We start from the raw sequence: 25,488 nt of genomic DNA, 5'->3' as shown, positions 1-25,488 counted from the left end.
TGCCAATGTTAAGTGGGCTATTTCCTTGATTAACTTTTCGTGCCAAGATTGAAAAATCAAACTTGGAACCGTAAAGTGTACATGGTCCACAAAACAAAATCTGCTTGTGTTTAACTGATACTGTAATGTATTTGGAATCTGATGATGTGTTACATTAATACACCAGAGCTTGCAGTTCTTTCAATGCAAATGACAAGTGCATTGCTAGTGGTGGGACTGATGAGGGGGAAAAAAACTAATAAATGTACTATTTATGAAATAATGGTTACTTCTTAATCGTGTTTTGAGTATTTCCTAGGCTTTCCTAAGTTACATTTTATATTGCATGTAACAGTTTGTTTCCTCAGCAATACATGGACTGATTGCTCTTGATAAACGGAAGTTACCATAATTTCATTTTACTTGTTTTCCCAAGACAGTGTTCACTATTTTGCAGATATTTGCACTTTCGATTGTTTTGCTTGTTGCATAATTGTTAGGCATTGTAAAAGGATAGCAGTATGATGCAGCCGTTAAGTTTTTATACAAATCTATGGTGTAGTTGCAGACTAGAACTGTACTGTTCTCTAGGTTCAAAGGCTGCTAAGTAAAGCTAATAGCTGCAGTGGTATATTATGAATGCTGGTCACTGGCAGCAGGGAATTACCAGTCTCTCAAAAATGTGTATTGGCTTAGAATCTTAAACTTTTGTAGTAGGGAAACAGCACATTGACAGCCATTAAAACCTAGTTATTGTTTCACTTTGACTCATGTTTTTCTGTCCTCTCTGGCCCACATTCCCTCCTCTGTTGATTTGTCATTGTCTTCTACTTCCTCCTTGTGAAAGCTGAGTACTATCTTAAAACATTTATAAGTTTTACTTGCTTAATAGAAAACAGTTTTTTTCCTTGAGAAGTGTAACTTCCAGTGCCTTATTGCTGCAGTTAATTGTGGATTCATAGAGTGATTAGAACGACAATAATGTGGTGTATTTTGATAAATTTTGTGATGTCACACATTTGTTGTTTTTTGTTGTATTGACATGAGGTAATTTTCTTGCAGTTCATTGAAATAAACGGACTTCAGCTAACAGAACCAAGACAGGCATATGTTAGAATTTTAAAAGAGCTGGGTGGTGAGAAAGTGTCCACACAAACAGCTCAAGAGATACTTGAAAAGAAATTTACAAAACCAAGCAAGAAAGACTTGCCAACAGTTCTTTTAGTTGATGAGGTAAGAAAATGATATGATGTTTTACTGTATGTCATAGGTATTTACTTCATAGAATATCTCTTAGTCCAACTGTGGTTCACTAGCCTAGACATTTAAAAAATTTCATGTAATATTGTTTGGGTGTTCCTGCTTTATGTTTGTTATCAAGAAAACTTAAGTACATGATAATCTAGCATAAGAATTAATGTCTGCAACATTCTTTGGCTAAAGGGATAATTCTGCTTTCATTTTTAATTCTGTTTCATACTGATGCATTGATTACTACAGCCATATAGCAGATTATGCTAAATTTGTTTCTCTCTCATTAAGTAACGAAAAGTACATTTTGAGGGTTAATTTGGGAGTAAAAGAATTGTTGAATGTTATCTTCTGTAACTTTTCTTTTTACGATGGTGACTTTGGAATCTGTGTGTAATTAACACATCAGAAGTGTTTGGAAATTTGTAATTTTGGTATTTTTAGTAAATTTAGTAAATTTAAAGGTGCTGTCATTGGGTAGAGAAAAATTACAAATAACTATTACTTTCAAGAATTCTGAGTATGTACATTATTCTTTGGAAGCACATTATTCTCAGACAGCTCCATGAATGGATGTTTTGTAACACCTAATAATCTACCTATAGTTCCTTCTTTGTTGTAGATTTTTGTTTTATACTTAGTTGTAAAATTCTGACGGACAATTATGTGCAAGACAGTGGTGTCCCTCAAGACTGCTATGTTTCAGATGTGACTGTCTTTATTCTATTAATGCTGTAAGATCCTTTACAGCTCTTGTTCTAGACAATTTTTCTTCACTGCTCCACTTTTGGCTTTTCGGCAAGAGTGACTCAAGAATTGCACCTTATAAGAGAGAGACTGGTTTACTAGTGTATTATTATTTTTGGTTTTAATGTGTGTTTAAAAAGTAGTGCATTCATTTCAAATATATGGTTGTGTATCCAGTTGAGGGATGCTGTTCTGACATTTTTTTTTTTAAAAAAAAAAAGATTTGTTGATGTATTTTGCCTGGTAATAAATTATTCTGGTTGTAACATCTAAAGCCTGATTTACTCTAGAACACAAGCAAACACAACAGCGAACAAGACTGCTGCTATACGGAAATGGCAGGCGAGTGCAAGGGAATGGCATTTGGTTCTCTTGGTCACTCTTGTTCCCACAGTGTTTGTATGCTTCGATATTCATTCTATCATTTTCTGTTGTGTTCCTTCCAGTACAAACCCATGTTCACAGGTACAAGGGAATTGTGATGAACACTAGCAAATTGTTCTGATAAAGCTCACACACCTTCGTTCACTCTCATTTGTCTCGGTGCAAAGGTGTAAAGGATCTAAAAGCATGTCGCAGGTTCGAATCCTGCCTCAGGCATGGATGTGTGTGATGTCCTTAGGTTAGTTAGGTTTAATTAGTTCCAAGTTCTAGGCAACTGATGACCTCAGAAGTTAAGTCGCATAGTGCTCAGAGCCATCTAAAAGCATGAGCTGTCAAGACACCAGTCAACCTTAACAGCAAGAATTATGACACTTCTCAATTGCTCTGACTTTCTGCAGTGCTTGTATCCAGCAGAAAATAATGTTTACCTTTATGTTGAAAGCTTCTTTTATATAATTTTTCTGAAGCATTCATTGATGTAATTTACAGAAGCTGGTTAGCAAGCCTGACACTAAGAAATAAGTAATAGAGAAAGCTTCATTGACATTATCTGTGATAACGTAAAGTGAGGGAAAAGGAATGTTGCTTAGGATGCCATAATAAAAATGAGTTTTCTTTGATATAATGCCATACTAGAGCAAAGTAATAAGTTCTTTGATGCATAGATGGTGCTGTGATACAAATGACAATTTGTTTTTGTATTGGTACACATTCCATTAAAAGATAAATGTCAATGTGCACCTAGGTCACACTAAATGGCAAGCAACTTAGGGAGCTTAGCACTTATTTGCTAGGTACAAGCCTGGTGAACATGGGTTTCCTGAGCTTTGAACTTGGGAATGTCACCAGTCCTCTTTTACCATAAGCTCTGAAGATGCTCCACTGACCACCATGCAACTTCGTGGTGGAATGTTGTGTATCATGTGGAATGGGTAACTTAGCTTAACCACCCAGAACATAAGGATGATAAGAAGCTCTATTAAAAAACTCATTCTCAAGGTGTGCTGCACGTTGATGAGCTGCATGGCTGTAGAAGAGGAACATCAGTTAGCAGGCAACCTCTGGGGAATCTTCTGTTCTTCAGTTGTATAAGGCTTACCCAGGCAAGTGGGGCTTTGTCTAGGTGGACCTTTATTTCCCTAGCTGCTCATGTATCCCAGAACCACCTCTGCCCCCTCTGCAAGATACTGATACTGTGTAACCCTACTACATTCATCACACCTCTGAAATTTAATCCCTTGTTCCTCAGCACCTGGAAGAGCATTCCAGACACCATCTCTGTAAGTTATCCAACCTGCTGACATCCTACTGCTACCTTTGAACGCCACTATCCAACTCTTGTCCTACCCACAGTGTTGGTCCTCATCAACTCCTCATACCACCCAGATCCTGCATAGCAGACCTTTTCAACTTTCCACGTCCCCAAAACTCTATACCACTCCAAATCCAGAACCTAAATAATCCAGGAACACTGATGTTAACCTTTCTACCAAACTCCTCAGACCGACAGAAGTTTCAGACCTCTCCAAAGGTCTTACCTTTAGCTTTACACCAAAATTTAACCATGTTGGACTTGTCAAAGACCTACACCCCTCCTCCCGAACCCTGGAATGGAAACACTTCTTCGCCACCAATGTCCCCAACCAAAGCCAATCTAATGCCAACATTGAATCCTGCCTTTCCCAGTTCATATCACCATCCAACCGTGATCCCCTGTCCCACCCAGCCACCCCCTGGTCACCTTCCAGGAATTTCTTACCACCAACTTGGCCTCACCATCCTTCCACAGGCCTCTTTTCTAAGAACACCAACCTTTCAGCAGAGGAAAGAACAGCCATAAATGTCTCAAGAAGATCCTGATATAATCATCCTACTTGCTGACAGTGGCTTCACCACTTTCGTGTTGAGTTGCAATCACTACCTGGTGGAAGGAATGTGTCAGTTGTCTGACTCTGATCAGAGTGATTCCCTCCCAGTAGTCCAACGTAACCTCCAATCCCTGCTTAAAGCCTTACCCCCTTCCCAGTAACTCTCCCCCAAATCCATTTCTCTCCTCACCCCACACACCATGCTCCCAAAATTCGCAACCTAACAATTCTGAATGCCCCATTGTAGCTGGTTGTTGTGCTCCCAATGAAAGGATCTCAGTCCTCATTGACCAAAACCTCCAACCAATAGCTCATAATCTAGCCTTCCACGTCAAAGGTACCAACCACTTCTTCAGTGACTCCACCATCCACCCTTTACCTCCTGGTTCCCTACTGGCCACTGTTATTGCCACTTTCCTATACACTAACATCCCTCATGCCCATGGTCTTGCTGCTGTCAAACAGTATCTTTCCCAGTGTCCTTCAGACTCCAAACACACTACCTCATTCCTCATACACCTAACCAATGTGATTATAACGCATAATTACTTCTCCTTTGAAGTGAAGGTATGTAAGCAAATCTGCAGCACAGCCGTGGGTAACTGTCTGACATCACCCTATGCCAACCTGTTTACGGGCCATCTAGGGGAAACCTCCCAAAACTTCAGACTCCTGGTCTGGTTCAGGCTCATTGATGATTTCTTTTTGATCTGGATTTAGTGCCAATATAATTTATCCTTATTCCTTCACCACCTCACCTTCTCTCCCATCCACATCACCTGGTTCTCCTCAACCCAGCCTGCCACCTTCCTGGATGTTGACCACCTCCTGTCTGGTGGTTCCATCAACATCTCTATCCACATTACACCCACCAACCACCAATAATACCTACATTTTGACAGCTACTATCCCTTCCACACCAAAAAATCCCTTCCATACATACTGGTCATTCAGGGACAGTGTACCTACAGTGACGAGAACTCCCTTGCCCATTATGTGGGAAGTCTCACTAAGGGCTTCGGGGACAGGCGCTATCCCCTGTACAGAGTCTGCAAATAGATTTCCTGTGCCATTTCCCCCTCACACTCATAGCCCTCCCATCACCCCAAGAGCCAGTTACAAATGAGTGCCCCCTTTGTTACGCAGTACCACCCCTGACTGGAACAGCTGAACCATGTCCTTTGTCAGGGCTTTATCTATTGCCATGCTTAGAAATGAGGGACATGCTTTCCACCCCTCCTGAAGTGGTGTTCCATTGCCCACCCAACCTTAACAACATCCTAGTCCATCCTTATGTCACTCCCAATCTCAACACCTTACCATAGGGATCGCATGCCTGTGGAAGACCCAGGTGCAAGACCTGCCCCATCCACCTTTTCTTTCAGTAGTGTCACGGGTATATCTTAGCCCATCAAATGGTGGGCCACCTGTGAAATTAGCCATGTTGTATACAAACTGAGTTGCAACCTTTGCACAGCTTTTTATGTTGGTATGATTGCCTACCAGGTGGCCACCAAGATGAACAGCCACTACTAAACTGTGTCCAAGAGCAAAGTAGGTCACACTGAGCCACACAGCAGAACATAACATGCTTGATTTCAGTGGCTGCTTCGCAACATGGACCATCTGGATCCTTCCTTCCACTTTTCTGTACTGCACAGGTGGGAGTTATCCTTACAACACATTCTCCACTCCCAAAATTATCATGGCCTCAGCGCACAGTGACCTACTGTCCTCCACACCCTTCGCTCAACAGTTCCCACCCCCTCTGTCCTATCACCAACTTGCTTTTCACGTCCCCTCAATCTCATTGTGAGCCACCCTCTGCCAATGTACCTGCCTGTCCTTTCCCCTTCTCTGCTCCTCTCCTCTCCTCTCCCCTCCTCCCGCCTCTCCCCTCTTAAGTGCCTTTTTTTATTCTCATATTCAGAACTTTGCCCTCATATAACAAGCTGAAAATTAAGTTAGTTAGGAAAGATAATTAATACTGAGCTATTATAGAACCAAGAATTAATGGTAGTGATGGGCATGTGTGGCAGTTAGTAGCCAACGTAAAATGGGGAAGGAGAAGAGGTCTCGAATTGCCTCTTCTTTCATCATCGCAATCTCTTAATCATGTTAATAAATTTGCCTGCAGAATTTCTGATTTCTTGCCAAGACTATATTACTTCTCCTCATACAGTTGGACATGCTCTGTACCCGGAGACAGGATGTTATCTACAATATGTTGGAATGGCCTTCTGTAACTGGTTGTCGCCTCATAGTAATTACCATAGCCAATACCATGGATCTGCCAGAGAGACTTCTCATGGGTCGAGTTACTAGCCGCCTGGTGAGTCAGCAGTGAAAAGTTATTATTTTTCTTTTACAATAAACTTGTGAGGCGAATCTCTTTTTTTTTTTTACTCAGTATAAAAGTTAACAACCACTCATTGTTAAGTATCTTATTTTGAAGAATTTTAGTATTTGACAAAAGTTCTTTCACAGTTTTGTGAGTGTTGTTAATAGGTTTGTGCTTATTGATGAATCTGCATAATTAGTTACTGAAATTGTAGTGTGTCAGCTTTTACCCATCTGTCTTTATGTGTAGGTTATTTGATTTGTTCATTGTGTATAATTCTTCTCAGCCATGTTCTTTGCTTATTAATTACATATAGCAAATGTTGACTGAAATGTAATTGTAGACGTGTGTTCTGGAGCATTAAGAAAATAAAGTTCTTCAGGTGGGGGAATTTTCTGTTCTATATTCTCACATGATCTGTTGGTCAATAAGTTAGCAGGAACATTACACTGTGAATTAAAATATAAAGTGTACTATGTATTGTGAAAATGTAGCTAAAATGTTAGTGTAATTATAGTATTCATTTTCATTGAAATTCAATATCTATTGTCATTAAATGTGTGCCTTTGCCATACGTTATTAACTGTGAATAGTAGTACATTGCAATGCCGTGAGTTTGTTGGCCCAATTATTACTTCTCAAGCATGAATATGAAGTGTGTATATTGTAGTTAAAATGTGTCCTCCAGAACAAATACTTACTAAGAGGCCTGCTGTCTTGAGATGAATGTCCCACATAACACTGTGACCTCTGTGTAGGCACAGCATGGTGAATGTGCATATGCATTACAGTGTCTGTGGTATTTTACCCAGCAACCTCACTTGAAGCTTACCTCTCAGCTGCTGATGGAGTTGGTGCAGTGGTAAGACTCTCACCTTGCTTTCAGACATACAGCATCTCAAATCTACATCCATCCATTCAGATTTGGGTTTTCCATGATTCCGTTGAATCAGACTAAGAAAGGAAAAGGACAAGCTGGTTTGCTTCCCCATTCTGTCCCTCATTGAATCTTGCGCTGATGCTTTAATGACCTCAACGTTGACAGGAGGTCAACCCCTAATATTCTTTTTTCCCTAGCTATTGTAGATTTTAAAGTAGAGAATATAGTGATGCAGCTGACGATATTCATAGAGCAATGCTCTTAGTTTGTTTGCAGATGATGCAGTCATTTGCCATTTGTAAAGTCATCAGAAAATCAAAACCAGTTGCAAACTGATTAGACAAGATATCTGTATGGTGTGAAAAGTGGCAATTGACTCTAAATGATGACAAGTGTGAAGTCATCCATGTGAGTGCTAGAAGAAATCCGCCAAATTTTGGTTACACGATGAAGCGCACAAATCTGAAGGTTGTAAATTCAAGTAAATACATAGGGATTACAATTACATATAACTTAAATTGCAACAATCACATAAATAATGTTGTGGGTAAAGCAAACCAAACACTGTGATTTATTGTCAGAACACTTAGGAGGAGGAACAGATCTACTAAAGAGAATGCTTACACTACACTTGTCTGCCCTCTTTCGGAGTATTGCGGTGCTGCGTGGAATCCGCATCAAAGGGGACTAGCGGAGGACATTGAAAAAGTTCAAAGAAGGGCAGCTCCTGTATTATCATGAAATAGGGGAGAGAGTGCCATGGACATGATATGTGAACTGGGTTGCCAATCATTAAAACGAAAGTGTTCTTCACTGTGGCAGGATCTTGTCGTGAAATTTCAATTGCCAACTTTCTCCTCTGATTACGAAAATATTCTATTGGTGCTGCAACTGTGCGATGAATAATGTGGCTAAATTACAGTTTTAAGATGGGTTATGATAATGAAACAGAAAGAATTATAGCTCATGAATTGTCTCTTGTTCTCTAAGCTCCCATATGCATTTCGCACAAATAATGTCCAGTACACAAAACAATAAAGGAAGATGTGAAGCAATTGTTACATGCTAAGCAGAATGCCTCCCCGGAATTCAGTAAATCTGGCTTTGCTATCATCTATTGGGGCCAGCACAAACATTCGTCATATAAACGTTCTGTTTGTAGTCAATAAATTTGAATTGTATGTATATAAAGTGCTGCGAGTTGCTGACTAAAAGACCAACACACTCACACGAAATGTTTCTGTGAATAAAAAGGTTTATTTTTTATTTTCACGTGAAAAAGGATTGTACCAACAAAATCAGATTTAGACACCAAGGGCTTAAATTTTGCAATAGCGTTCATGAACGCACAATTAATTTTTTAAATAGATCGCAAAAGGAAGGGCGATATTAAGAAACTAGTGATGCGACCGAAACACAAGTCCCCACTATCGCACTTATCAATAAATCACAAGTCTAGTTGACTGAGTGGATCCAACACCATGAAATAAAATCAAAGTCCACAAGTGTGGTTCAACACAAAACTAGTTCAACTTCCTCTCACCATAGAAATATTCTAAGTTCACCTAACGAATCTTGGCAAAAGTTCAAATAACTGTCTGAGTATATCCACAGAAACAATCAAATCCACAAAAGCAGGAAAACGCAAAAAATGTTCCAAACAACCTCTAAAACATCTTAAGTCTTGAAGTAAACTCGGCAAATTTCTACAAGTTAAGTGTACTGGCAACGTGTATAGCTGAAAAATTCAAAATCGCATGAAACTTGGTGGAAAATTAAAAGTCAAAAACTCAATACTCAGAAAAATTTCACCATACGCGCACTGCAACTTCTGAGCTGCAATCTGACACTAATCTTATCTCAACAAGACTTGAGATCACACAATCCCAGTCCAAAATGGCTGCCGCCTGTTTAAGCCCTTGGTGTCCTACTGTGTGAGTCAAGCAAGACGCTTAATGTAATTTAAATACAAAAATCACCATTTCAACATTTTATACACATATAATATATGAATTTATATGTAAATTTTCATAATGTTCGTTACTAATCTCCATTAGTGTACTGCCGCTACTTTTATTTATTTAATTTTTATTTAGTGAAAAAATAAATTTAAAAAACTGGGCATCATAATCATAATTCTGTTATGTTGAGGAGATAGAGCTCGACAAGACCATCCTACAAATACCTGTACATTATTTGTTGCAATCGCATGTAACTGAAATACAATTTTCAAAGTTTGTACATTATCATAATTATTCAAATGTCTCTAACGTAAAAAGTGTTTATGGTAAAGGTGGTGCATCTCAACAGTCACCATTAGCAAAATTTTCCCTTTAAAGTGAACCTGCTGGCTCTCCTGTACTTTCATTGGTTCTGTCTTTATTAATCTTTGTAGTTTTATTCTACGTGGCAGTGGATGTGCACTGGATCTGCGAGTTGCCTCCATTACCAAGTTTTAACAGCCAGAATTTCCCCAAGCTGCCAACAGCTATGTAATCGCATTCTGCTAGCCCCACGTCCTCACTCTGACCTGGGACTGTCAAGCACTCGGCAGTTCACTGTAGGTTACCCTGTCCTTCACAGATGGTACATACCTTGTTATAGCTCGACTGGTCATCGCCAAATGGGTGGTACGCTCACAGTGCCCACATACGTAGGGAGGAATGATCATCATAATAAAATATGAGAAATCGCAAGCCATTCGAGAGTGGAACGCTAGGGATATAGCTTGAAGATGGTTTGAAGAATCCTCTGCCAGGCACTTGATTGTGAATTGCAGAGTAATATAATGTAGATGTAGACATGTAGATGTAGATAAATGACATGCTGTGATGTATTGATGCATCCCAGGTGGGCTGTCAGTTTGCTGTAGGACAGCAGGAGCCTGTGTCATTGGAAAACTTATCATTGTAATAGTAAACAGTGCGTGGCAATTACCTTACCAGCTATAGTCATGGAAGGAAGTAACACCTGCCAAGCTAAAAATAAGACATTACCCACTGACGTGCATTTTCCTCCTCTAGCAAATAGATTAGTCAGTATATAGAACTAGTGCAATACTACTATCGGTTCAATACACGTGTAGAAGCATTTTATTTCCTGACAGGAAGGCAATCCACAGCTTATATATTTAAGAAAATAATGAGGCACATGTAACACACATATAAAAAATTTATTAAATCCCAGGCGTTCCCTTATTGTGCTCTTAGAGAAGTTCAGTAACCATACTTCTCTGGGAAAAGTGCTGAATGACAATATGCTTTTAGGTTTATCCAGCTAATCCTTATTTCATTTAGTAGTACATTATGTAAAGACAATTTTAGTTTTACTTAATTAAAAGGACACCCACCTGCCCCCTCCCTTCACACACACACACACACACACACACACACACACACACACACACACATTTTGATTATTCTTCTTTCTTCATTTCGGTCAACTATTGACCATGTCAATTCAGCTGTCTCTCTTTTTGTGAGCTTTAGTTACTGCACAGTGCTCCTTCAGTCAATTCCAGTGTTCTTTTCTCTCTTGGGTACACATTTTCTCTGTATTCAGCTTCGCCTTTTTCTGGAAACCTATGTGTATTCATAATTATTCCTTAATGCTCCTACATTTCCATAGGACTAATTTCCAGTTTTTGTAAATCTTTTTGACTTCTGTGAGCCATGACGCTTTGGTTTTCTTATCTTCAAAGTATGCTAGTATCCTTTTAGTTGTCCTTCCTGGGCTCATTCGTGTCACATAGCTGTTAAAAGCAGTCCTTCTTTTCTGAATTGTATCACTTACCTTCTCCACGTGTTCATGATTGTGATGCCTTCTTCTGCACTATCTTTTAACTTTGATGGAACCCAAAATCTTCCTTTTTTGCCTTAAGTTTCTCCAGTGGATATTACTTGTTCACTGTAAGAGTCTCTATCACTTATAGGGCTTTTGGTGTAATAACATTGCAGTATTGTCTAATTTTGTTGTATAAGATTATAGATCTCTTATTAGGGATGCCTTTAGTTAGTTGATAGGCCATTTTCATTTTTTTAATGCATGATACGAAGGCTTCTTTCTCTGATAGGTTAGGCTCTATCCATTCATATCGGTATTTAAAATTTTGTGCATGCTTAATTTTTCCTTTTCTGAGCTCCAGCTCTTGTGGTGCTGATTTTATGTTTATCATGAAGTACATGTCCTCAAAGGAGATTTGAAGCCCACTCTGCTGTACTGCCAATGTTTTTATTTCATTAAGCTGTTTTGCTGCCATATCTGTGGAGCCTGAGAAGATCACTAGCTCATATGCAAAGGCTAGACAGTCGATTGTAAGATCCATGTATTTCATTTAGACAAAAATAGGAAAACACTGTAAGAAATTCACACTTGAACATAAATGCAGACGATAGTAAAGCTTTCAGATTGTGCTGTTGTATTTGAACATGAACGGCAACTGTGCAGTGCCCTCAATACATTACAAGTGTCAGTTGTGGTCAAAAAGTGTTCTGTGCAGTTGCAAGTGCATTATGTCAGAGCTAAGTGAATTCAAACATGGACAAAATGTTGGTGCTTCTATGGTGGGTGCTTCCATAACCAAGGGAGCTGAAGTGTCCAATGTTTCAAAAGGCACCACGTCCAAGATTTATATGGTGCACATGGAGAGCAGAAAACCATCATCCTCTAAGTTCCAATAGGACAAAAGTGTATGTTGAATGATCATGATGGATGGTCATTGAAGAGGATTGTGACAGAAAGTAAGAGGATGTAAACTACAAAAGTCATTTTAGAACTGAATGTTGCACGCGCAAACCTGGTCAATACCAAAACAACATGGAGCTCTATGAGAAGAGAATTGCGGGCAAACTCAATTCCAAAACCACTCATCAGTGATGCAAATTCCCATAACAGGAAAACATGGTGCCAAAAAAACCTGGACTGGCAAGTTTACATCCCAAGAGTGAAACACAACATAGAGTCGGTGATGATTTGGGCAACCATATCATGGGCCCCAGTGTTACTCTGCAAGGTCGTATTACTGTCAAAAGTTCTGTGACTATTTTGGATGATAAAGTCCATCACATGGTATAATGTTTGGTGGTGCTCTGTTCCAAAATGACAGGGCACTTGTTCACACAGCTTGCATCTTCTAGGACTGGTTTTATGGCCACAAGGATGAATTGTTGCATCTTCCCGGGACACCAGTCAGTCCTCTGTCATCTGCTTTTGAGAGAATTGTGCATGATTGCTATCCACCTCCAATACTGTTATCTGAACTTCCCACTATTTTGCAGTAGAAATTATATAAGATTCCCTTGAAAACCATACAGGACCCGTATTTGCCAATTCTGAGATGACTAGAAGCTGTCGTGAATTCCAACAGGTTTTCTGTACCATATTAGATTTGGTAATGTGTTGTGCTTGTGGTGTTTCCATATTTTTGTCCAACCCCTGTACTTGCTACCTACTAGCCATTACCTCATTTTCTGTCTCTGAATTGTTCATTCCTTTCTGCCATTCTCATATGACCTTTTCTAAAACACACTGGAAGAGCAGTGGTGATTGTTTGTCTCCTCGTCTCATTCTTGTCCTGATTTCAAAGACACTAGACACATTTCCTCTGAACTTTACTTTGGATATGGCATTGGTTAGGGTATGTTGAATTATCACTTTTGTCTTGTTATCTAAGCTAAATGCTTCAAGGCTTTGAAATAGTGTGGTACTATCAACTGAATCGTATTTCTTCCTGAAATTGATAAAGTTTATCACAACTTCCCTCGTCCTGAGTTTCAGATATTAAAAGATAGACATCAGATTCATAATTTGCCTGGCACACAAATGTCCCTTCCTGAAACCCCCTTGGTATTCCCCCAGCTGTGCATTGATTTGTTGTTCTGTCCAATCCTGTAGAGCTAAGAGGGGTGCTTCAGTAGTTGTTTGTATCCGTCCTGTTCCCTTATGTAGTAGAGAAATTACAACAGAGGCATTTCCATGTGGCAATTTTTTTGCTTTATGAAATCTCTTGAATAATTGCAACAAGTTTATGGATTGCCTTATCCCCCCACATGATTCCATAGTTCAGCTGTCATCTGATCTTCACCCATTGTCTTGGCCTTTAGTGTTTGGATGATCTTGGTTTCTTCCTTCATCGGTGAAGACAAATCTGGATGGATGTTTATATTGTTTTCAGAAATGAATGCAGTCTCTGGAGCCTCACAGTTGAGGAAACATTCAAAATGGACTTGTTAAAATCTGGCAGTTATCTTCGTCACTGTGGGTTAATTTCCCTTTGGAATCTTTCAACTGCAAACCTGGGTGGCTGTGTTTGTCCAAATTGCACTTGAAGATCTTGTAGAAGATATTATTATTATTAGTATTAGTATTGATGTCTGCAGCAGTTTATTGATAGATAATTGCAATTTAGATTCACTTACTAACTGCAACGAAGCTCCTGTTTTAAACTTTTTTATTAACTGGAGGAAAATGTAAAAGATGGGAAATTCCTTTTTAGGTACATGCTTTATAAAACACCAGTAAGCCATTTTATTAATTGCACTGGCATTTAGTTGGGCATCAGTAGTCTTACTTAAATTTGACATATGAACACATTTGTAGATTTTTCTCCAAAGATCCAAAATTGTCCTCTGTTTTAATATCTAATGGTGAAGTTTTTTTATGATTTAGATTTCATAAGTACAGTGGAAAGTTTTTCTGTCCACATACGCAGCAGAAATAAGTTTCTTCATCTTCACCGCAGCATTTAAATCAGCAATGCAAGATGCTCCACTATTATCGTCACTATCACTATGGTCACTTCCCTTTTCCTTGCATATGAGAACAGATCAAATCTTCAACCGTCATAATTTCAGTAGTCAAAATATGCTCGTCATTATAGAGGAAATATCGCACTGGATGTTCCAACCGCAGCTTTTCCCTTTATGAAGTGATGATACTTTAATAACAGTCTATCTTTGCTACACACATTTGGTAGGCTGAATACATTTCCTCAACTTGTTTTGAAAAACCTAGCCTTCTTTAACAGGGTGACTAGCTCATCTGTGTTTTTGGTAAGTGATCAGTCAGCCCCATATTCTTGTGAATCTATTTTAGTTTTCCTCTTGTGTTATTTAGATTTACTTAAGTTTTAGGACATCTGGGTGATTTTAACGCTATCTTCATGATATGAGCTGGTGTGATTGTGAAGGTGATCATTGGTGATATTGGATGTGATTTTTCTTGGATTGCTTTTTACCTGTTTGCCACATTTTTTTTCCATTTTAACCACATTTGTTTCTAGTAATTTTGTATGGGTGCTGATGACCTCATCATTGAGCACCCCAACCCACAAACAAGTATACATATACTATGAATCTTCTATAGTGTGTTTTAAAAAGGATGGGTAATGTCCAAATTAAAGGGTTGCAACTTGCTGAATCAGTTTAGTGGCAAGAACTCTTAACTTCCCATTTCATAAGTTCACACATTTTGGGTGTGCCGGACAGCAATCAACAAATTATAGAATTTTTCTGTTGCATGCTCCCATTTTTGCACCTAGGCTGTGCTTGTATTTTCAAAGAGTTCTGGCATCATCCATTGTCTATGATTGACACTGTAGTTTATAGGCAATTTCTACATTTTTAAAATAATGTGGTTTCTTTGATTCGCCAGTCAACTTTTCAGAGCCATCACCATTGGTGCTAAAGCTTCAATAACATAAGAGACCATGGTTTCTCATGCAGCTACTATTCTGTTGTTATGATAATTCAAATTCAGTATTTTAAATGTACTGCTCATAACTAAGTTTGCAAATGATCTAGGTGTCTTGCTGCTAACATTTAGGGAACACTATTAAATTCTGCCTTGCATTACTCACAGAGACTCAAATAATTTCTTATACTGTGATAGTCTTCCAGATATGAATGAACGAATCACTGAATTATTGCAGATAACTACAGAAAGACATTAATTTGAATATTATAAATTGAACCAGTTTTTCTGTGTTCTTCAATTATTTTCAATCAGTTAACAGTTCAGTTTCTGTAATATTCATTTCATGATTGATTTTGTTTGTGTATTGGCGCAGTGAGTATGATACAAAGATGTAGACACCTTTGATCATCATGTCTTGGCTGACACTAATGTTATTTATGTTACTCTTGTGATTTATTTATATTTTAAGGGCTTGACAAGACTCACGTTCCAACCGTACACCTACAAGCAATTAGAAGAAATTGTTAAGGCACGGCTTTTTGGTGTGGATGCATTTGATGCAGATGCTGTTCAGTTTGTTGCCAGGTAAGCCATTTACATGTTGCAAAGCAGTAGCTTGTGTTTTTTTTTGTTTTTTTTTCCAAAAATACAGAGGGGTATTTGATGTGAAAATGATTATTTGGGAAGTTCAACAGCAATATGGAAATGACAGATTGCTACTCATCATATAAAGGAGTTGTTGAATCACAGGCAGGCACAATGAAAAAGACTGCTTAAGTGTTTTCTACTGCAGGAGGAGGATTTTGTCTGAAAGCTTTAGTATTTTAGCAGTATTTTTCATTGTACTTGCTGTGACTTGACGCCTTCTCTAGAGGCTGAATAGCAATCTATTATTTCTGTATTGTTGTTATTCCAACCTGGATTGTATTATGATTTGGAAAGTTCAGTGTGGAGAAAGTGTATTAGCTTTTATTTAGTGCACAAAGCTTGTGTGGAGACCTTAGATATCAGGTGCAAAGAGGAATTTTAAAAGAAAAGATTGATTTTCTTTTGAGTTAGAGTTAAGCTGTCATATAATAGAAGGCTGTATCTTCAAATGACAAGAACAATATTGATAACACCACAGCAGAAGTGTAGTAAAGCTTATGATTCCCATACTGACAAAAGTATTAGTGTTAGAAGTAATAATAGTAACAATTTAGAAACAAAAATAGTAGAATTGTGTTGGAAAAGTGAAAATAACATTGGAAATTTGGTATTTTATCGAATATCACGATCCCCCACATAACTGGCTGAGGAACAAGTGCCTTTTCTGAAGGTATTTGTATGTAGCTTTGTACGGAAGTGAAACATGGATGATAAGTAGTTCAGACAAGAAGAAAATAGAAGCTTCTGTGATGTGGTGCTACAGTATAATGGTGAAGATTAGATGGCTGGGTTGAGTAACTAATTATGTGGTACTGAATCAAATTGGAGAAAAATGAAATTTATGCCACAGCTTGACTTAAAGAAGGGATCATTTCTAAGACTACAACCTGAGGTAGTGTGGAGAGGTGCATCAAATCAGCCAATTGGACCAATAACATCTTTTACAACTGAGTATTATTCTGCTGCACCTAGTATCTTTTTGTAATTACTCTTCTTCTATTGTTGAGTTGTCATTTGTCCTGTTTACCATTAACAAAAGTTTCTGAAATTTTCAAAAATTGTCATATTGCTTTCTTTTTCAGTTTAACATGTTGATTGAATCTATTTTAGTAATACAGCATCTTATTCATAATGACTTTATGGTTCAAAGGAAAGTGAATTAGTGGCATTTATGCAATAGAAAAGAGTCTCGTATGGTTACATGGTGTCAATTCTTATGTTTTGTTTGAGATGAGTGAAAGTACTTCTAGTTGAAGGTGTAAAAATGTTGATTACTAGCAGTGTTTTATGCATGTGTTAAAGTAGGCAGAATCAATATGGCCATCCACTGTGCTCTTTCAGGAAAGTGGCTTCAGTATCTGGTGATGCAAGGAGGGCATTAAACATATGTCGAAGAGCAACTGAGATTGCTGAATCTGATATTCTGCTGACAACATGTACAAATAGCCCAAGAAAGAATAGTTCTATGGTAACTATGAAACACATTGACAAAGCACTGCAAGAGATGTTTTCTTCACCTGTTGTTCAAATAATAAAGTAAGTAACAATAAATTTAGTAACTAGTAGACAAATCATACATATTGACACTAACTCATTTAGGATGTAAAGTTCTTGTACAATGTAAATAACTCAGGAGTAAAGGAAACACTGGGACAGTAAAAGAGTCGTTAAGTCATTGACAGGCTTACAAACAAGACCAGAAACTTTGCTAGCTTTCAGACAAATTCTTTTTTGAGTTAGAATATGCATACATACTTTCTTTGGTAATGTCTCAGACAGATATTGGTTTCATCATAAATTCCAGATAAGAATGACTTTATCAGAAGCAAAATAAACATTTCAGCCAAGAATACAGTAATTCTTTTGAAGACAATAAACAAGTTTTTAACTTACCTTTGCTACAGAATACAAGCCAAGATCTGTTACTGAGCATTCCTATTCAGTTTTGATGAATTCCACATGCTCATGCCCCAAAGCCTAACTACGTCAAAATTCCAAACAAAAATAAACATCTCAAGGATTGTTTTGCCACAACACTCAGTTATATTAAGAAAACCAAGAAATGCAATTCATATCCATGTACACATGGCTGTAACTCAAGTCATCGAAGGAGAGTTGCTTCTCACGGATATCTTCAACAGATTGAAGTCACTAATTTTTCTACTTTTAGAAAATAATTGGTAATAGCCTCAATGTGTGTACATAAAATTTTTGTATTTTCGGGGGTCTAACGATTATGATTGGTCCAAAACAGTTCTTGTGTCATAACTGTTGACCTTCATTTCTTTGAAATTGAAAGTCTGATGACATAAACTCATTTTCAGTAGTTACTTTATAGTAGCCTGTGAGTAGTTTGATGAGGATCAGCGAAGTCGTTGGGTCACTGGGTCAATCCTCCTCTTATTAGTAGAACAAGGAGTAGTCAAGGAGCAGTCCTGGTTGCCAATCAGTCAGAGGATACTGATGGAATATACATCAGCAAATGATTCCTTCACTTCATCTGGGGTGACATGACAAACCTTGTTTATTGTTCCTATTAATGATGGTTTTCTCTTGTAGCTTCTTAGTTTGTTGAAAAGAGAGAATGTTTTTTATCTACTGTCATTTTCTTCCTTAGTTTAGGAATGGTTCTATAAGGTACAGGGTAACGTACTCTCTTCATGGCTTATTTTTCAGATGTGTGTTCACCTTACCAAGGTATGCCTCCCCAAGATTGCTCACATCTCTTTTGTACTTGTCTGGCCACCACGGGTCCCCAGTCCTTGCAGTGGTACTTTCCTGTACATGCTGCAAATCTGTGTTTCTACTATTCTTTTTTTGTCTCTACCTTTCATTGTGTGGTCATTTTGGTGCTGATTGTGTCTGGATCTTGTTTGTGTTGTGGACACTCATATTTTACGTTCCGGCCTTCTACACCTATTCATTATTAAATTATGTGGTCCCCTTGTTGGATGTGATCTGATACTTCTTTTCTAAATTTCACGGAAGTGCGGACTGTGCAAGGAAAATTGGACAACATGGAGTATTGGCACTTTTGTTCCTTTCTTTCTCTGCACACTTCTTTTTTGCAACAGTACTAGGCCCGAAACGCAACACAGTAGCCATTCTGTTGTGGGGACTCGTCAAGTACTTGCACGGTGGTAGTCCCATGACCATGCAGGAATCACACTGTTGGTGCCTGAACTAGTCAAGGAGCATGTGACTGCTCCAGGCAGCGGTTTACTGGCCAGGTAACAGTTCTTGTGGCACATGTGGGGAGAGGCCCCTTTCAGAGTGGGGGACACCATGGCGGAAGATTCACACATGAAGCGAATTAAACTTTCTTCCAGTGGTGGCTGTTCCCAAAATGTTCACTTCCGTGGCTATGCCATGAGTGGAACATAGGACTCAGAGACAAGGCGAGGAATACTCCACCCAATACTTGGGTTGTTCTAGGACATTGAGCATCTCGAGGACAGGTTTGGGGAAGTGGCAGCGATTTCAAAAATGAAAAGTTGCTCCATTCTGCTTAAAATAGCCTCCCCTAGTGAGTCACAGACACTGCTTGCCTCTGACATGCTGAGTGATACTCCTGTCACTGTAACCCCCATAAAAGTCCTAATATGGTACAGGATATCATTTTCCTTTGAGATCCCCTTTTACAGGCTGAAGACTAGTTGCACGCTAATTTGGGGCAACGATGTGTGCATTATGTCGGCTGTTTCCAGTGGGGACCAGAAGACAACAGAGTGAATACTAGAGCCTTCATCTTGGCCTTTGAATGTGACTTATTGCCTGAGAAGGCCGAGGTGACAGTGTACTGCTGTGATGTCAAGCTGTATATTCGTCATCCCCTGCAGTGCTACAACAACGCGTGATTTGGGCAAATGTTTTCGCGTTGCAACACCAGTCTAGCCTTTGGATTGTGGCAGTCAGTTGCAAACGAATGCTCCTTGTGCCCCTCCTCCCACCTTTCGGCTGTGGGGAGCACCATTCCCTCTGTTCACCAGACTGCATCATTTTCAAATTTGAAAAGAAAATCCAGGAATATGAGACCCTTGACTGCCTCACATATCAAGAGGCCAAGAAAAAATACAATCATCTACACCCTACTTGTATGGCAATGAAGTACGATACTGCTACAATGACATCGTCCACCGTAGTGGCTGTGCCATCATTTTCTGTGTCTTTTATGTGGGGCCCTCAGAGCCGTCCAACTACACCCACACCTCTGGTGGTTGGAGGTGCACCTGTTACTACTTTCCCCAAACCCTCTTTGAGAGTGTCAGTCATATAGCCATGTTGGTACCGCGAATCTCCGGGTCTTTTGTGTTTATCCCAGGGCAGTTTTTGCCAACAACTGCTGGTCAACCATGCAATATACATTCACTGCTCATCTGAGCATCCAGACTACTGTTTCCTTTCGTGCAATACACATTCACTGCTCATCTGAGCATCTGAACTACTGTTTCTTTTTCCTGGTAGGGAGATCGACCTCCCACAACAGAGACTAAGGTGTGGAGCCATAATCACAGTACGTATACAGAGTCCTTGCTCTGAACTCCATCTTTCCCCATTTTCGCCTCTTGTCATGGAGACATTACAAGTGCCTCCATAGTGTGTGCCCCAACCTCAGATCTGCCTCGACAGCTTCTTCGGACCAAAAGACTCAACAGACCTTATGGTTTTTCATCGTCTATTCTTGTATATCATTGATGCATTTCCAGTTTCATACGTGGTGTACATTGACAGCTCTATGGTCAATGACCAACCAGTTTTATCTACACACATGCTGGATGCAATGAACTGTGCTCCCTGCTGAACGGATGCAGTGTGTTCACTGCAGAATCGGTGGCCATTGCTCAAACCCTCAGTCACCTTCATTCTTGTACTAGCGAGTCATTCTTAATCAGCAGTGACTCCTTGAGTAGTCGTCAGGCTGTAGATTGGTGCTACCCTCGACACCCATCGGTTGTGACTATCCAGAATCTCATGTATGATCTCCAACATGCTGGACAGTTGGCCATCTTTGTCTGGACCCCTGCACGCATTGAGATCTCAGGGAATGAACATACTGATTGGTTAACCAAGTTGGCTAGCAGGATGCCCACTTCGGAGATGGGGTACCAGAACTGGACCTTTGGTTGACTGTGCCGACAGTTGTTGGAGACTTGGAATGTGGATTAGTGTGCCCTGGTTTCTCTGAATAAACTGCAAACTATAACGGAGACCAAGACCATATAGCAACGTGGTAGTCTTCCCTTCATGCTTCACACAAGCAATCTACTGTCCTTTGTATGGCAGAATTGGTGTTGGTCACACTTGGCTGACCTGTGCCCACATCCTCTTGACGTGAGGATGCAGCCAACTGCCATGTGTAGCCCGTCTCATAGTGGCCCACATCCTACTGGACTGCCCTAATTTGGCCACCATATGGTGAAACCTTAAACTTGCAGACCAAGCGAGGTGGCGCAGTGGTTAGCACACTGGACTCGCATTCGGGAGGACGACGGTTCAATCCCGTCTCCGGCCATCCTGATTTAGGTTTTCCGTGATTTCCCTAAATCGTTTCAGGCAAATGCCGGGATGGTTCCTTTGAAAGGGCACGGCCGATTTCCTTCCCAATCCTTCCATAACCCGAGCTTGCGCTCCGTCTCTAATGACCTCGTTGTCGACGGGACGTTAAACATTAACAACCACCACCACCACCTTAAACTTGCTGACAACCTTTTATATTTTACCCATGAAATCGGTTTTCACTTCTTTCTGTGACCTAGGACACAGTAGCCTCATTGGTTGATTGAGGGACTGGAGGGATGGGTGCCCCATCGCCTGCTCTGAACCAATGGCCCCATTGCCATCATTGCTTGGTGGTGCAGCCTGGCTCCTGCCCTTCCCAAATTTTTAATTCTTCTTATTCTTTTACGTCTGCCGTTGGCTGACAGACTCGTCATCATTGTTCTCTTTCCTCAGATTTTATCTTGTCCTTGTAGCTAGTTTTTCCGAGGTAACGGAGTGTGTGGAAGCACTGATCAGATGCAGAGGGTCTCTCTCTCCTCTTGCATAGTGTGTAGTGGGGACCTGCAGCTGCTTTCTGGGTGAGGCAACTCTTCCATGTTCATCATTTTACCCCTCTTTCACTCCTACTTGCTTCTACCTCTTGGCTTTTTTGAGTCTGTTACAATCGAGTCCATTGGTATTTGTCTTTTGTGCACTTCCTCTCTGCGTACTCTTCCCAGCTTGACTTACAAAGGATTAAGGGACCGATGACCTAGTAGTTTGGTTTCTTCAACCCCATCCATCCATCCATCCATCCATCCTTCCTTCCACATTTAATCAGGCATGGATACATGTTGCACACATACTCTATCCCTACACCAGCACCAACACAGAATTTGAAGTATATTTGGCTGATAAGCTGCATGTAAATTTGCTGAACATGTACCATTTTTTCCATAAGAGTAACAGTAATGAATGGTTACGTTACCTTCAAGGTAATAACTAAGAAAGCAATTTAGATTTGTTTTTCACCGAAACAGAAGAATCGTAAAAGTTCCTGAAATCATTTTTCATGAATTTAGGCTTCTAAGTCCATGACCAAAGAGAGATAATCCATTTAAGTGCCTTTTGTAGGAATGACCCTGTTGGCATATATGATGACAACCTTTTTTTTTCGAATCATGTCACACTACAAAGGCCAATCTCTATTCTTTAGTTCTATTTGAGCGTTTGACTCTTTGCCTTTTTCATAAGTTGTGCTATCAACTCATCCAAAAGGACTAAGAACAAAGTCATTAACATTTTTGGCAGGATCCTCTTCACTCTTTTGGATTGTTCACAGACGACTTGGTCTATTCCAAATGACAACAATCAAGAGTTGGAAGTTAGGCATGCTGTTTCATTTGTAACTAGCAGTTATGCTCAAATGCTCGACTGAACCTGTTTGCACGCGTGGTGTGTGTCCAGAATTGCATCTGTAAATACATCATTCTGTAACAAGATTTGTTCATTCACACATTCTTTGTCATCACTAGTCTCTGGCACCAGATCACTGTCATTATGTGAACACTCTATTTCTGATTAAACTCTGAATTCACAAACACAAGAATTGTCACTACTCTGGTGCGTAGTATGTCATACCTTGCTTCTGAGCTAACGCCCATGTCCAACACGGGATATGAAAATAGTTCAGTAGTCACCACCAAAAACTTCTCCAAGTCCAAAAGTGTTGTGCTGAGTAGGACCTGTCCCCAGAAGTGTGACGTTAAAGGCAGACAGGATGGCAGCAGCGGTGGGGAGGTTGGAGATGAACATCAATCTTCAGCAGTGTTCGACTTCTTGTTGTGGTCCAAAGGTCGGCTGATGGTAGTGCAGACTCGTGGGAATTTAAATGCTGCAGCTTGCAGACAGTCAGCTGTTGACACTTTCAGAGGCATCACCCCAAATACAGTCGTTTTTCTTGTGGTGTTAGCAGCAGTCTGTGCATGTGACAGTAATTCCCTAGTCCAGTTGCTGCAGTGATGCAGAATGACAAAGAATGTTGCAGGGAGTCTATTGTTCATGGATGGCGTTGCAGGGAGTCTATTGATCTGGGATGGCAGGGGCCACATGTTAAGGAGTTGCAATACTCTTTGTGCAGATGTTTTGTATGTTGCAGAAACCACAGTAATTAGAGCGCCAATGAAGGTGTATGACAACGAGAAACAAGAACTCAATATTCTAAGAAAATTCCCTGATGCTGTTCTCCCAAATGGAATTTCTGTGACAACATACAAAAGAATTCTGTGAAAACACAGACAATATCACAGTAATTTAGGAAGAGACACCTACAGGTCTCTGAACATCTGTGTGGGATGGATGAAAACAGACTAAGAACATTTTGAACATCATTAATGCAAGTAAATTAGAGACCAGTCGGATGAAAGAAACACGCAAAGACATGGAATGACAGACAATCTCAAAAGAAGAAATTAAGAACAGAAAACAATTCAAAAATAAAGTGAGAAACAAGAAAAGTGAACAAGTGTCAAGAAAAGACACAGCAGGGAAAAAATGGGCAGAAGAAAGGAAGAAAAAGTGCAGTGAATAAATGAAGACTTTTGACAAGGAAATAAAAAAGGAAAAGGAAGTGAAGGTGTGAGTGGCTCAAGTTCACCTAAAGGATAATAATAGAAAATAATACATATAACAGGGTTGGCACAAGTTTTGGAAATCAGGGAATTTCAAACACGTCAGGGAAATTTGAAAAAAAAAGAAAAGAAAAAACAGAACACTGGAAAAATTTAGTTTTTGTTTCAGCAAATGAAATGGTTTGTTTACTGAGATGTCATGCATCATCACTGGCTCCATGCCCAAGGCAAGATTCAAACCTGCGACCATAGTGGTCCGCGGTTCCAGACCTACTCCCTCATTCTTATTGCTTCTTCCCTTTCTGCCACTCCTCTCAGCTTTCAGTCAGTCCTGCCACTACTTCTTGCTGTTAGCCTAGCAGCTGCCGACAAGAGGCAGGGAGGCGTGAGGAGAGGTTTGTATGGATCTGATTCTGAGACTTTTGAGGCAGCAGCCAGAGACAGCGATCATGTGGGCATGTACTGTGTCTGAGTGATTGTGTGAATGTGTGTGTGCTCTTGTGTTCTGACAAGGGCTATGGCCAAAACTTTAGTTGTGAGAGTGTGATTGCCTTTTCTATGTGCCTGTGTGCAGCTCAGTGATCATCTGCATGGTGACTTGCTAATTATTCTCATTAGTATTGACTTTCAGAGTATTCACACTTGTTATCTGGTGTATGGATTGATCACTGAGTTCTCATTTCGTTGATATGGTGTCTGTGGCATGTAGATAGCTGGCCACACCAGTGGACTTCCATGACGGGCCAAAAACCACATGTCATTTCTGTGGGTATCTCAAACAGATTGGACCTGCCAATGTGAAGCCCATCATTTCCCACTAAAGTGCAGGCCCTGCCTGTTGGATCTAGTCTCACTGATCTGCCTGCAGGTCAGGTCTGTTTGTGGTGTAATGCAGCAGATTTTTGTGGACGGTCTCACCACAACAACATTGTACAGCGCAGCATTTTATAGACATTTTATTTATTCTATTACATTTTGGCACTTTGAAAGTAGTTTATATATTAGAAAATACGGTTGATAAGAGGAAGAAAATAGTGGCAGTCGTTGGTAGTTTGTACACTATGTACTCACATATTTCATGAAAGAAAAATCACACAATACCTGTAAAATAATAGACAAAACACAGTGGGCAATAACCGACAATAACAATGATAGTAGAACCAACATTTTATTGGCAGTCATCTATAGGCTGGTTTACACAACTCTTCCCTGCCTTATACACTTCTTTCAAAAGGCCTACTTTTTTCTGAGGTTATTTCTGAAATCAGTGAAGGCATTTTAAATCTGTCTTGTGATTCCAATGAAATACGTGTTTTTGTCACCAAATGTGTTTCGTTTTATTGAAATAAAATAACATCTGTGGTTTTAATGAAACACATATAACATTTGACTTGCTTTATCCTTCTAAGAACAGTTCATTGCAAAAGATATTGATGTTGCAAGGTTCGCAAGCGAGCTTCTGTAAAGTTTGGAAGGTAGAAGACGAGGTACTGGCAGAAGTAAAGCTGTGAGGACGGGGCGTGAGTCGTGCTTGGGTAGCTCAGATGGTAGAGCACTTGCCCGCAAAGGGCAAAGGTCCCGAGTTCGAGT

The 25,488-nt window shown here is 39.7% G+C and overlaps 1 protein-coding gene across 1 annotated transcript in view; it reads left to right on the top strand.

Annotated features, from left to right (window-relative positions):
• LOC126473348 (origin recognition complex subunit 1) overlaps positions 1–25,488 on the top strand; it is a 125,947-nt gene that overhangs the window by 61,098 nt on the left and 39,361 nt on the right. The window contains exons 5-8 of the mRNA XM_050100344.1: positions 1,042–1,212; positions 6,412–6,561; positions 15,612–15,727; positions 17,132–17,326. Of these exons, the coding sequence (XP_049956301.1) occupies positions 1,042–1,212; positions 6,412–6,561; positions 15,612–15,727; positions 17,132–17,326 (632 nt within the window). The remainder of the gene's footprint in view (positions 1–1,041; positions 1,213–6,411; positions 6,562–15,611; positions 15,728–17,131; positions 17,327–25,488) is intronic.

The sequence above is a fragment of the Schistocerca serialis genome, chromosome 4 (genome assembly GCF_023864345.2).
Source record: "Schistocerca serialis cubense isolate TAMUIC-IGC-003099 chromosome 4, iqSchSeri2.2, whole genome shotgun sequence".
NCBI classification, from domain to species: Eukaryota; Metazoa; Arthropoda; class Insecta; order Orthoptera; family Acrididae; genus Schistocerca; species Schistocerca serialis.
This window is presented reverse-complemented; position numbering and strand designations above follow the sequence as displayed.